The sequence below is a fragment of the Artemia sp. Qi Xiang Cuo genome, chromosome 3, assembly GCF_049724085.1.
Source record: "Artemia sp. Qi Xiang Cuo chromosome 3, ASM4972408v1, whole genome shotgun sequence".
Classification (NCBI taxonomy): Eukaryota; Metazoa; Arthropoda; class Branchiopoda; order Anostraca; family Artemiidae; genus Artemia; species Artemia sp. Qi Xiang Cuo.
Window position 1 is genome coordinate 6,572,392 of NC_142796.1, and position 13,752 is coordinate 6,586,143.

General features: G+C 35.7%; 1 protein-coding gene across 1 annotated transcript in view; it reads left to right on the forward strand.

Moving 5' to 3' along the window:
- Positions 1–13,752, forward strand: part of LOC148953700 (metabotropic glutamate receptor-like) — a 265,383-nt gene that overhangs the window by 193,308 nt on the left and 58,323 nt on the right. Inside the window, 1 exon segment of the mRNA XM_089085810.1 lies at positions 1,168–1,453. Within this exon segment, the coding sequence (XP_088941936.1) occupies positions 1,168–1,453 (286 nt within the window).

A 13,752-nucleotide genomic window follows, 5' to 3' on the forward strand; every position in this document is an offset into this window, starting at 1 on the left:
CTTTTTTAGTACATTTTTAACTTTTTTATTGCCGAAAAATATCAAGCGGAGGACGGCTCAGTCAACACATTCTTCAGCCCTAGGTCACACTTTTTTATTACATTTGTAACTGTTTATTGCCGAAAAATATCAAGCGGAGGACGGCTTAGACAACACATTCTTCAGCCCTAGGTCACACTTTTTTAGTACATTTTAACTGTTTATTGCCAAAAAATATCAAGCGGAGGATGGCTTAGTCAACACATTCTTCAGCCCTAGGTAACACTTTTTTAGTACATTTTTAACTGTTTTATTGCCGAAAAATATCAAGCGGAGGACGGCTCAGTCAACACATTCTTCAGCCCTAGGTCACATTTTTTTATTACATTTTTAACTGTTTATTGCCAAAAAATATCAAGCAGAGGACGGCTTAGTCAACACATTCTTCAGCCCTAGGTCACACTTTTTTAGTACATTTTTAACTGTTTTATTGCCGAAAAATATCAAGCGGAGGACGGCTAAGTCAACACATTCTTCAGCCCTAGGTCACACTTTTTTATTAAATTTGTAACTGTTTATTGCCGAAAAATATCAAGCGGAGGACGGCATAGACAACACATTCTTAAGCCCTAGGTCACACTTTTTTAGTACATTTTAACTGTTTATTGCCAAAAAATATCAAGTGGAGGACGGCTTAGTCAACACATTCTTCAGCCCTAGGTCACACTTTTTTAGTACATTTTTTACTGTTTATTGCCAAAAAATATCAAGCGGAGGACGGCTCAGTCAACACATTCTTCAGCCCTAGGTCACACTTTTTTAGTACATTTTTAACTGTTTTATTGCCGAAAAATATCAAGCGGAGGACAGCTCAGTCAACACATTCTTCAGCCCTAGGTCACACTTTTTTATTACATTTTTAACTGTTTATTGCCGAAAAATATCAAGATGAGGACGGCTCAGTCAACACATTCTTCTGCCCTAGGTCACACTTTTTTATTACATTTTTAACTGTTTATCGCCGAAAAATATCAAGCGGAGGACGGCTCAGTCAACACATTCTTCAGCCCTAGGTCAAACTTTTTTATTACATTTTTAACTGTTTTATTGACGAAAAATATCAAGCGGAGGACGGCTTGGTAAAAAATTTTAGGATAGCTTTATTAACCCTTGGTTACACTCTTTTAGGACATTTTCAATTGTGTATTGCCGAAAAATATCAAACCAAAGAGAGCTCAGTCGAGACTTTCGCATATCAACATCTGTTCACAGAATTTGAGGATCGGAAGAAACATGAGCTACGAGCAGGACTCAAAAATTCAGTTTGTTATTGAAGCAGTTGAAGCATTTGCTCATGCGCTGATGGCCCTTCACCGTGATGCATGTCAAGGCAGATCTGGACTTTGCGCAGCGATGAAGAATTTTGATGGAGCAGAATTTTATTCAAAGTACTTACTAAGAGTTAATTTCGTTGGTACGTATTAGTAACGAGTTTTAATAATTAATGTTAATATTTCAGAAGTGATTTAAAAACGGCATGGGTAGAAAAAAAATGTATTTTTGATCTCTTTATTGCAACAGATATAGGAATATCTAAATTTTATAGTTTTACTGCATAATTATCGTAGTTTATTTTCATGGTATATGCCACTAGTTAAAAAAAACTACTTAAATAAATTTAAAACCACTTTCAGCTTCTTACGTGGAAAAACGCTTATTTGTTAATTAAATTACATATGCTTTCTTCAATTACCTGTCACAACCTGAAAGCTTATTATATATTTAATGAATTTAAACCTAAAGCCTATTGTGAATTTAAAGAATCTTCAACTATCCAGTGGTGCCAATCAACAAAATTGTAAAGGGGACAAGGACATTTTTTTTATCTCTTATTTTACCAATAAGCAAAAACAACAGGTTAGCATTGAGGAAAAATATCTGGAGTAGCCGGTATTAACGACGTTGCTGTTTAGAGGAGACTGGGAAAGACCGGATATTTCAATACAGGGTAATTGAAAAATAATAGTACTGCGTAATGATAGGCAGCGCAACAGCGATGTCTACGTAAAGAGCGATGTGGGCAGGATGTAATATTTTTTTCACCAAGCCACTTTTTACAGAAGGAGTTGTCGTAGAAAATTTGAATAGATTGCAAATTGAAAGTTATAGTACCCTATTTAAGAGTCAAAAGTGATTGGAGCGCAGCCCCCCCCCCCTCATGGGCCCATCAATTATCCAAACACATCCAGTCAAAATTTTAGATTGCCATTTTGTTCAGCATAAACTATGTCTTCGGGGGTAGCTAACCCCCTCCCCCCTACACACACTACCGCCAGGGCAAGGACTGTAAGTTATGCAATTCGTCCATTGTTTACATTTAGTATATGTTATTGATAAAGGTTAGCATGTTTGACCTTTACTTTCCAAAAAGACAAAAGGCATTCAGATGAGCCATTTAGAGAATCTTTAGTGGAGTGTTGAACACTCCACTTTTTAGTGGAGTCAAAACACTTTGAGCGCATAGAAGTTGTTAAAAGGGCGTAACTCAAGGGATGACTGAATTATTAACTTGGAACTTTCAGGCAATGATAAGGGAAGTCATCAATTGACCAAAAAAGCAATATTTAAACGCTACTACTACTACTATAGAAACTACTACTAGTAGTAGAAACTACTATATATATATATATATATATATATATATATATATATATATATATATATATATATATATATATATATATATATATATATATATATATATATATATATATATATATATATATATATATATATATATATATATATATATATATATATATATATATATATATATATATATATATATATATATATATATATATATATATATATATATATATATATATATATATATATATATATATATATATATATATATATATATATATATATCGTTTGGCTTTGTCTTCTTCTGAATATTTTTTTTCGTTCTTTGTTCATTTTTTTTTCGTACTGGTATATAATCCTGTGTCCCTCAAACGTCCTTGCTCTCTTACCTTAGTTCTTGTATCAACTGTCTTCATATTAGTCGAAATAAAGTAGTCGAGCCCCAGGTAATTCCCTAACTGCTTATTCCAGCCACTTTCTCATTTATATATATATATATATATATATATATATATATATATATATATATATATATATATATATATATATATATATATATATATATATATATATATATATATATATATATATATATCGTTTGGCTTTGTCTTCTTCTGAATATTTTTTTTCGTTCTTTGTTCATTTTTTTTTTCGTACTGGTATATAATCCTGTGTCCCTCAAACGTCCTTGCTCTCTTACCTTAGTTCTTGTATCAACTGTCTTCATATTAGTCGAAATAAAGTAGTCGAGCCCCAGGTAATTCCCTAACTGCTTATTCCAGCCACTTTCTCACATTACAAGGCTACATCGTTTTAATTTATCTTCTGGGGGCAACAGTTATTTAAATTCAGATACATCGCTGGAAACATTTCCATTTCTAGCTGAAAACAATGGAGAGCTCTTTAGAAAATGTACAAACAGAAATCTCTTCCATCGAATATGATAAAAAACTTTATTCATTCTTAAGAAGCTCTTATAAGGAAACAATGGCATGTTTATAAATACCATCTGCAATACAGATTTCAAGTCTTAAGAAGGGTTCTTCTAAGAGACAGGATGCATAACAAAACTTCAAAAAATTCTTATTATTTCAACCCCAAAAACAATTATGAATGACTTAAAATTTTGCTTCCGAATAGGCTGTGACAGTTATTCGTTGAATTACATAATTAATATACTATCTATAACAAATAATATTGCACTGTAAAATAAAATTATCAAATAATTTGTTTATTTATTTATAGTTCATTTATAACAGAAACAGCACTCTGGCGCTGTTTGCAATAAAACGCCTTAAGGTTTTAAAGTTTTCTTTTTTTAATTTTTTTTTCCAGAGCCCCTTCATATGAAAGGGGTTGTCGTATAAACCTGGGACTGATCTCATTTGATCAGAACTTGGAATCTCCAGTGCCCTTTTTAAGAGTCAAAAATGATCGGAGGGCAACCATTACCCCCTCCTAAAACCTAATTTACCCCAAAGACGTCCAAACAAAATTTTGAAAAATATGGCTCAAAATGACTTGCGACCACTTTCGACTGTTGATACGAATGCAACTTTACTGCTGCTGTAGCTACTTTCGACTAAGATTAATTTCAACGGCGATTGCGACAACTTGTGACTGCAAGTGCGATAACTCGTGACTGTAATTGCTACTACTTGTGAATGTGACTTCTCCCACTAACACTGCTTATAGAACTATTGAAATACACTAAAAAAGTTAAACTATATCCTGCTTGTAAAAAGGACATAGCCTATTTAGGTGGTCAAGTGGTGTTTCTGCAATATCTCACGAATGGCTAAGAATCTTACTTAAAAATTATTTTATTTAAAATTATTATTAAAAATTATTTTAAAAACTATTATAGAATGTTTGAGGGGATGTTGCACTAAACCAAAAGACAATATAAGCCTGCTGGTCTCCAAAAGGGCACAGAAGCCATATCTAAGGAACGGCTGAGAATATTAAGTTAAAATGTTCAGGGCATGTTGAATAGCTCATTTAGAGCACCCCCCACCCCATAGTCCTATTAAGATCATCCCCTCATCGACACTGATCAAAATTCTGGATAAAAGTTTGTTCAAAATGGTTATAAAAGTTCTAATAAGTATGCCTCTGGTGATGCAAAGCCCCCCCCCCTCCGCAGCCCCGGGGTAAGGGTTGTAAACTCTGCAATTTGCCCATTGCTTACACACAGGTTTTATCATTGGGAAAGAGGGAGGATTTTAGTTTCTGTGTGTCAGAGGCAACGCTATAGCGTTGCCTATAGTAAAGGCCATACGGCTCCAATGTCTTGTCATTATTAATTAAAAAAAATACTTTCCAAAAAGTAAGTTTTTCAGAGAAAAGTAAAGGCCATTTTAAACTTAACCTTAACAGATACAAATACCTTTTAAAATTCAAACTCAAAACGACCAGAAGTTATTATTAAAGAATAAATGAAACCCAAAACGAACAGAAATTAAATAAACCATCATAGGAAAAAACATACAACAAGTAATAATATAAATGAATAAACAGATCTTAAAGCGAGTAATGCTTGGATTTAATATGAAAATCAAGCTTAAAACGAAAAAAAAATGTTTTGCTATTGAAGTATAAATGAAACTCAAACCGAACAGAAATTAAATAAACAATCAATGCAAACAACCATACTATAGATATTAATGTAAATTATTAAATAAATCTTAAAACGAGCGAAATGTAAACTGAATGTGCAAATCAAACTCGAAACGAACAAAAATCGCCAAAAAGAAGAGTTTGGGTATCGCCTCCTTCTCTCAATGTAAAACTCTCATTGGCGCTTTATTGAAAACCAATTTTATTACAACTATTTTCTTGTGTGCTTAATATTGAAAATAAACATTAAAATTATAGTAAAATTTTGAACTGAAGAGCTTTCAGCAATTAATATTATTATACATCAAATATTCAGTTTAATTTATTAGTTCTTTTTAAAGTTGTTCAAGACGAATACGGTTTCACTACAAATAAGAGTTTGGTACTACCTCCTTCCTTAACTGTAAATAAAAACCAAAAGCCTACTGCGTCATTGGCGCTTAACTGAAAACGAATTATATTACAAATATTTTCTTTTTCAGTTCTTACAGCATTGAAAATAAAAATAAAATTATAGTAAAATAAATTCTTGAACTATCTTTCAACAATTAATATCATTATATATCAAATATTCAATTTGATGTTGTTTATTCTATAGTTTTCAAAGACTGTTCAAGACGCATATAGTTTTCAGTAAAGCGCCAATGACGCAGTATGTTTTAGACTTTTACAGCGAGAGAAGGAGGCGATACCCAAACTCTTGTTTGTAGTAATTTTTGTTCGTTTCAAGCTTGATTCGCATATTCAATTTAAGTTTCACTCGTTTTAGGATTTATTTATTCATTTACATTAATATCTGTTGTATGTTTGTTTGCATTGATTGTTTATTTAATTTCTGTTTGTTTTAAGTTTCATTTATACATCTAATGGGTTTGGCGGATGAGTTTGGGGGGATAAGGGCATGGGGGGAGGGCAGCTAGTTGCCTTAAATCTCTTGACTCTTAAAAAGTGAACTTGAACTTTCAATTTCCAATCAAATGAGCTCTCTATGAAGTTGATACGAGCATCCCTTTCATAAGAACCGTACATGCCCTTAAAGCATAACTTGGAAAGCCTTCTCCTCGGTCCTGGGGGGTTGTATTGAAACCGGAGTTTTTCTTATCCGACCTTTGAACTATTTTTTTTTAACAAAATGTCTATATCAAAATTGTCATCAGATGGATTTGGAAAAAGAAGGCATAGGGGGGAACTAGTTACCCTCGGATCTCTTTTGACTATTGAAAAGTGAACTCGAGTTTTTAATCACAGTCAAATGAGCCCTCTCTGAAGTTTATTCGAGCATCCCTTTCATAACAACCATATATGCCATAGGGCATAACTTACAACGCCTGGCCCCGGGCCCTGGCGGGTTGTGTCGACACCTGAGTTTTTGTTATCTGACCTTTGAACAATTTTGAACTTAATGGCTATCTCAAAATTTTATAAGATACATTTTGGAAAAAAGGGGCGTGGCTAGTTGCCCTCCAATCTCTTTTGACTCTCAATGACTCTCGAACTTTCAATTTCCAATCGAATTAACCCTTTCTCAAGTTTTTACGAGCATCCCTTCCATAAGAACCGTATATTCCCACAGGTCATAACTTACAACGCCTCCTTTCGGGTCCTTGAGGGTTGTGTCGACCCCGAAGTGTCTTTTAAATGATTTTTGAACTATTTTTAAAAAAATTGCTATCTCAAAGTTCTTTTCAGATAGGTTTGAGAAAAAAATTGTGTGGAGAGGGGTGGTGGCTAGATCCCCCACAATCTCTTTTGACTCTGAAAAAGTTATGTAGAACTTTCAATTTCCAATCAAATGAGCCCACTTAGAAGTCTATTCGAGCATCCCTTCCATAAGAACATATATGCCCCCAGGGTACAACTTACAACGACTGCCCCGGGCCCTGGGGGATTGTGTCAACACCGGAGTGTTTGTTATATTATCTTTGAACTATTTTTAACAAAAAAGCTATCTCAAAATTTTTATCGGATGCATTTGGGAAAAAAGGGCGTGGGGGGAGGGGGCTAGTTACCCTCTGATATGTTTTGAGGCTTAAAAAGTGAAATAGAACTTACAATTTTCAATCAAATGAGCCCTCTTTGAAGTTTATTCGAGAATTCCTTCCATAAGACCCATATATGCCCCCAGGGCATAATTTATAGCCCTCGCCCTGAAGACCTTGGGGGGGGGCTGTCATGCTCAAAGATATAATTTTCAGAACTATCAACTACGTTAAACAAAATGGGTATCTCAGAATTTTGATTGGACGTGTTTGGGGAAATGGTGGGCGTGGAAAGGGTATTAGTTGCCTTCCAATCACTTTCGACTATTAAAAAAGGCACTAGCCATTTCAATTTCCAATCGAATGAGCCCTTTTTTGAAGTTTCTACGACAATACTTTCTATAAAAACCTTATGTACCCCAGAGCATAACTTACAACCCTTACACCGAGGGCTGTGGAGGGTTTGTCATCCTTAAAGACCTAATTTCCAGAATTTTCAACCACGTTGAACAAAATGGCTATCTCAAAATTTTGATTGGATCTGTTTGGGGAAAAGGTGGAGGTGAGAGGGGGGTTTGTTGCCTTCCATTCACTTTCGACTATTAAAAAGGGCACTAGCCCTTTGAATTTGGGTTACGGGAAATCATGGGCGTGGAAAGGGTGTTAGTTGCCTTCCAATCACTTTTGAACTTTAAAAAGGGCATTAGAACTCTCGATTTCCAATCGAATAAGCCCTCTTTGAAGTTTATACGACTATCCCTTCCATATGAAATGCCTCTGGAAACAAATTAATGAATAAATCAGAGGCAACGCTATAGCGTTGCCTATAGTAAGGGCCATACGGCTCCAATGTTTTATTATTATTTGTTTTTTTCTAGAGGCAGGTGGCCCCTCATATGGAAGGGGCCCTCGTAAAAACTTCAATGGGGGTATTGTAAGTGTTGTCCTGGGGGCGTACATTGTTCTTATGACAGGGATGCTCGTATCAACTTCAGAGAGGGCTCCTTTGATTGGAAATTGAAAGTTCTAATTCATTTTCTAAGAGTGAAAAGACATCCAAGGGTAACTAGCATCCCCCCCAAACACACATCCCTTTTTCTCCAAGCCCATCCGATAAAACTCGTAAAATAGCCGTTTCATTAAGATAGTTCAAAGGTCAGATAAGAAAAACTCCTGTGTCGACGCAACCCCCAGGGCCCTGAGGCAGGTGTTATAAGTAATACTCTGGGGGCATTTATAGTTCTTACGGAAGAGATGACCATATAAACTTCGGGGAGGGCTCATTTTATTTGAAATTGAAAGTTCTTGTTCTCTTTTTAAGAGTCAAAAGAGATCAGAGGGCAACTATCCCCCCCCCCTCCACACCCTAAATGCTTCAGATATAAATTTTGAGATGAATATTTTGTTTAAAAAAAGTTCAGATAACAAAAACTACGGTGTCGACACAGCCCCCCAGGGCCCAGGGATAGGCGTTGTAATTTATGCTCTGGGGGCATATATGGTTGTTATGGAAGAGATGATCTAATAAACTTCATAGCAGGCTCAATTGATTGGAAACTCAAAGTTGTAATTCACTGTTTAAGAGTCAAAAGTGATTGAAGGACAGCTAGCCTCCCCCTTCAAACTCCAATTTATTTTTTTCCCAGAGACACTTCACATAGAAGGGGTCGTCGTATAAACTTTAAAGGGGGCTCATTTGATTGAGAATCGAGAGTTCTAATGTCATTTTAAGAGTCAAAAGTGATCGGAGGGCAACTAGCTCCCCCTCCCAAGCCCTCTTTCCCCTAAAACACCTGATAAGAAATTTGAGGTAGCCATTTTGTTAAAAATACTTCAAAGATAATATAACAAAACTCCTTTACGTATGGCCCTTTCAATAAAAATAGTTCAAAGGTCAGATAAGGAAAACTCCTGTGTCGACGCACCCCCCCAGGGCCCGGGGCAGGCGTTGTAAGTATTGCTGTGGGGGCATATATGGTTCTTATGGAGGGTATGCTCGTATAAACGTCGGAGAGGGCCCATTTGATTGGAAATTGAAAGTTCTAGTTCACTTTTAAAGAGTCAAAAGATATCGGAAGATAACTAGTCCCCCCTCCCTTCATGCACTTTTTTCCACCAACCCATCTGATAAGAATTTTTAGATAGCCATTTTTTTAAATAGTTCAAAAATCATATAATGAAAATTCCAGGGTCGACACAACCCCCCAGGGCCCGGAGGCAGGTGTTTTAAGTAATCTTCTGGGGGTATTTATAGTTCTTATCGAAAAGATGGTCGTATAAACTTCAGAGAGGGCTCATATGATTGGAAATTGAAAGTTCTCGTTCACTTTTTAAGAGTCAAAAGAGATCGGAAGGCAACTAGACCCCCCCTTTTTCTACGCCCTATTTTCCTCAAACCCATCCGATAAGAACTTTGAGAGATCATTTTTTTCCAAATTGATCAAAGATCATGTAACGAAAACTCCGCGGTCAAAGCAATCCTTCAGGGCCTGGGGAAGGCGTTGTAAGTTATGCCTGGGGGCCATATACAGCTATTGTAAAAGGTATGATCGTATAAACTTCAGACAGGGCTCATTTGATTGGGAATTGAAAATTATAGTTCAGTTTTTAAGAGTCAAAACAGATCAGAGGGCAACTATCCCCCACGCCTCTTTTCCCCCAAATGCATTCGATGTAAATTTTGAGATAGCGATTTTTGTTAGAAGTTCAAAGTTCAGATAAAAAAAAACTCCTGTGTCAACACATCCCCCCTCCAGGGCCCGGGGACAGGATTGCAAGTTATGCTCTGGGGGCATATATGGTTCTTATGGAAGGGATGCTCGTATGAACTTCAGAGAGGACTGATTTGAATGGAAATTGAAATTTCTAGTTCAATTTTTAAGATTCAAAAGAGATCGGAGGGTCCCTATTCTCCCCCTCCTACACGGCCCTTTTTTCTCCAAACCCGTCCGATACAAATTTTGAGATAGCCATTTTTCAAAATCAGTTCAAAGGTCATATAACAAAAACTCCGGTGTCGACAAAACCCCCCAGGGCCCGGGGAGTAGGCATTGTAAGCTATGTCTGGGGTCCGTATGTGATTCTCATGAAAGGGATGTTCGTATAAACTTCAGAGAGGGCTCGTTTGAAAGGAAATCAAAAGTTCTAGTTCATTTTCTCAGAGTAAAAAAAAGATCGATGGGCAACTAGCCCCTCCCACCCTCCACGCCTTTGGGTTGATCGGATGGATAAACCCATCCGATAAAAATTTAAGGCGTCCATTTTGTTAAAAATAGTCCAAACACCAGATATTAAAAATCAGGGTTTGACACAACCCCCAGGGCCCAGGGATAGGCGTTGTAAATTATACTCTGGGGGCATTTATGGCTCTTATAGAAGAGATGCTAGTATAAACTTCAGAGAGGGCTCATTTGATTGAAAACAGAAAGTTCTAGTTCACTATTAAAGATTCAAAAGAGACAGAAGGTCAATTAGCCCCCACCATGCCCTTTTTTCCCCAAACTCATCCGATAAAAATTTTGAGATAACCATTTTGTTAAAAATAGTTCAAAAATCAGATAATAAAAACTCCGAGGTTGACTTAAACAAAAAATTAACTTAAACAAAAATTTTCCGGAAAACAAGTTATTCGTTAAAAAGTAAAGGCCATTTTAAACTTAAGCTCAGCAGATACAAATACCTGTTAAAATTCAAATTCTTAACGACCAGAAATTACTATTAAAGAATAAATGAAACCCAAAACAAATATAAATCAAATAAACAATCATAGCAAAAAACATACAACAAGTAATAATATAAATGAATAAATAGATCTTAAAGCGAGTAATGCTTAAATTGAATATGCAAATCAAGCTTAAAACGAATAAAAATATTTTGCTATTAAAGTATAAATGAAACTCAAAACGAACAGAAATTAAACTAACAATCAATGCAAACTAACATACAATAGACATTAATGTAAATTAATAAATAAATCTTAAAACGAGTGGAACTTAAATTAGAAGTGCAAATCAAGCTGGAAACGAATAAAAATCACTACAAACAAGAGTTTGGGTATCGCCTCCTTCTCTCACTGTAAAAGTCTAAAACCTACTGTGTCATTGGCGCTTTACTGAAAACTATATGCGTCTTGAACAGTGTTGGAAAGTATAAACAACATCAAATTGACTATTTTATGTATAATGATATTAATTGTTGAAAGATCCATCAGTTCAAGAATTTATTTCACTGTAATTTTATTTTTATTTTCAATGCTGTAAGAACTGGAAAAGCAATTAAGCTTGATTTTCACATTCAATCTAAAAATTACTCACCTTAAGATCTATTTATTTACTTATATTATTACTTGTTGTATGGTTTTCCTATGATTGTTTATTTAATTTCTGTTCTTTTTGGATTTCATTTATTCTTTAATAGTAACTTCTGGTTGTTTTGAGTTTGAATTTTAACAGGTATGTGTATCTGCTGAGGTTAGGTTTAAAATGGCCTTTACTTTTCTTTGAAAAACTTATTTTTCGGAGAGTTTTTTTTAAAATAATGTCATAATAGGCTAAGGGCATTAAGGTAAAACTTTGTAGAATGTCCAGGGAGATGTTAAACTAAACCAAAAGATGTTTTGTGTACCTAGGTTCTCAAAAAGGCTTATATGCAATATGGAGGAGCAGGTAAAGATATTAACTTAAAACCACTATTGCAGTTACTCCTGTGACTACAGATGTGACTACTTGTGACTGTGACTGCAGCTTTGATTACTTGCGACTACCCGAAACTTTGACTGCAACTACTTGCGACTACTTGCGACTACTGCGACTACTGCGACTACTTGCGGCTGTGTTTGTGTCTTTTGTCGACTGCTACTGGTTTAACTTGCGACTACTTTCAACAAATGTTGTGGGGAATTTTAAAAAAAGATCCAAGTTCACTCTGAGCGACCTGGTAGTAAAAAGGTAGCATAAGCAATATCTCTGGAACGGCTGAGGGTATTAAGTTGAAACTTTCAGGGCTTCTTGAAAAGTGCTTGAAGAACAAAAGGTCCATGTCCTTTTTATATTTCCCCTCGAGAATGAACAAAATTCTGAAAAAGTCACCTTGCTACAGTAGTTAAAAGGTCTAGTAACTGTGCCTCTGGTGATGTCATGCGTTCCACATCCTTTATCATTGGGAAATTGGGGGAATGTTCCTCCTGGGTGTGTCATTGAAGTCCAAGGGTATTAAGGTGAAATTTTCAAGGAGTGCTGAGAGGGATATTAAACTAAATCAAAAGACGCTATATGCATTCTGGTTCCCAAAAAGGTGCATCTACAATATCTTAGTAACACCTAAAGGTGTTAAGTTGTAACTTTCAGGACCACTCTTGTTACTGTTACTCTGACTGAAATTGCGCCTACATGCGACTACAAATGTGATTATTTGTGACTGCGACTATGACGACTTGCGATTTTTTGTAAGTTTGACTACTTGTGACTTCAACTACGATTACTTGCAACTGGGAACTTGACTACTTTTGACTGCCACTACTTCCAACTAGAACCGCAACTGCAGGTGGTTACTATTGGAACTGCTTGTGACTGCGGCTGCGACTGCTTGTATCTGACATTATGACTATTTGCAACTTCAATTGCCTTTGACCGCTAATTCTAGTGACTGTGACTACTTGTGACTGTGACTGCGACTAAGGCTAATTGCGCTTGCGACTGCTTGCTACTACAACTGCACGGGACTATACTTTTTTGTGACTACGAGTACTTTAGACTTCAAAATTTTGTGCTTTAGAGAACTTTTGACTGCAACACCTGCGCCTGTGACAGAAACTACCTACGATGGTGGAAACGAATGCAAATCCACTGCTACTATGGCTACTTGCGACTATGACTACTTGCAACTATGACTGCGACCACTTGTGACTGCGAGTACGGAAACTTAAGACTGTGAATGTGAAGTTTCGTGACTGCAACTGCTACCAACTACAACTGTAACCACTAGTGTTAACACCACTTCTACCACTGCGAATGTGATTATGACTAAAAAGGCTTCTGCAACTTCTATTATTACAACTAAACTTTTGAACAAATTGAAAAGAGTTTACTGCATGTTGATTATCAAAATGGCTTAGTGTATCCAGGCTTTCAAAAGGGCTTATCTGCAACACCTCAGGGATAGTTATTCGCAAGGTTATTAAATTGAAAATTCCAACTTTTGAAATCTTAAGAGGGTGCACTATATAAAAAGACACTAGGTACATCCAAGTATTCAAAAGGTATATATGGCATAAAAGGCAAAAGGCATTAAGGCATATATGAAACTTTCAAGGAATGCTAAAGGCAATTTTAAATAAAATTAAAAAGTACTATATGCATCCAGGTTGTGAAAATAACATATCTTCAATGTTTGAAGAACATTTGGGGGAGATATCAATTTGAAACATCCAGGGAATGCTGAGGTATATGTTGAATTCAAAGACGCTATGTGTATCCCAGTTGTCAATGGGTCTATGTGCAATATATTAAATTCAGCTAAGATTATCAAG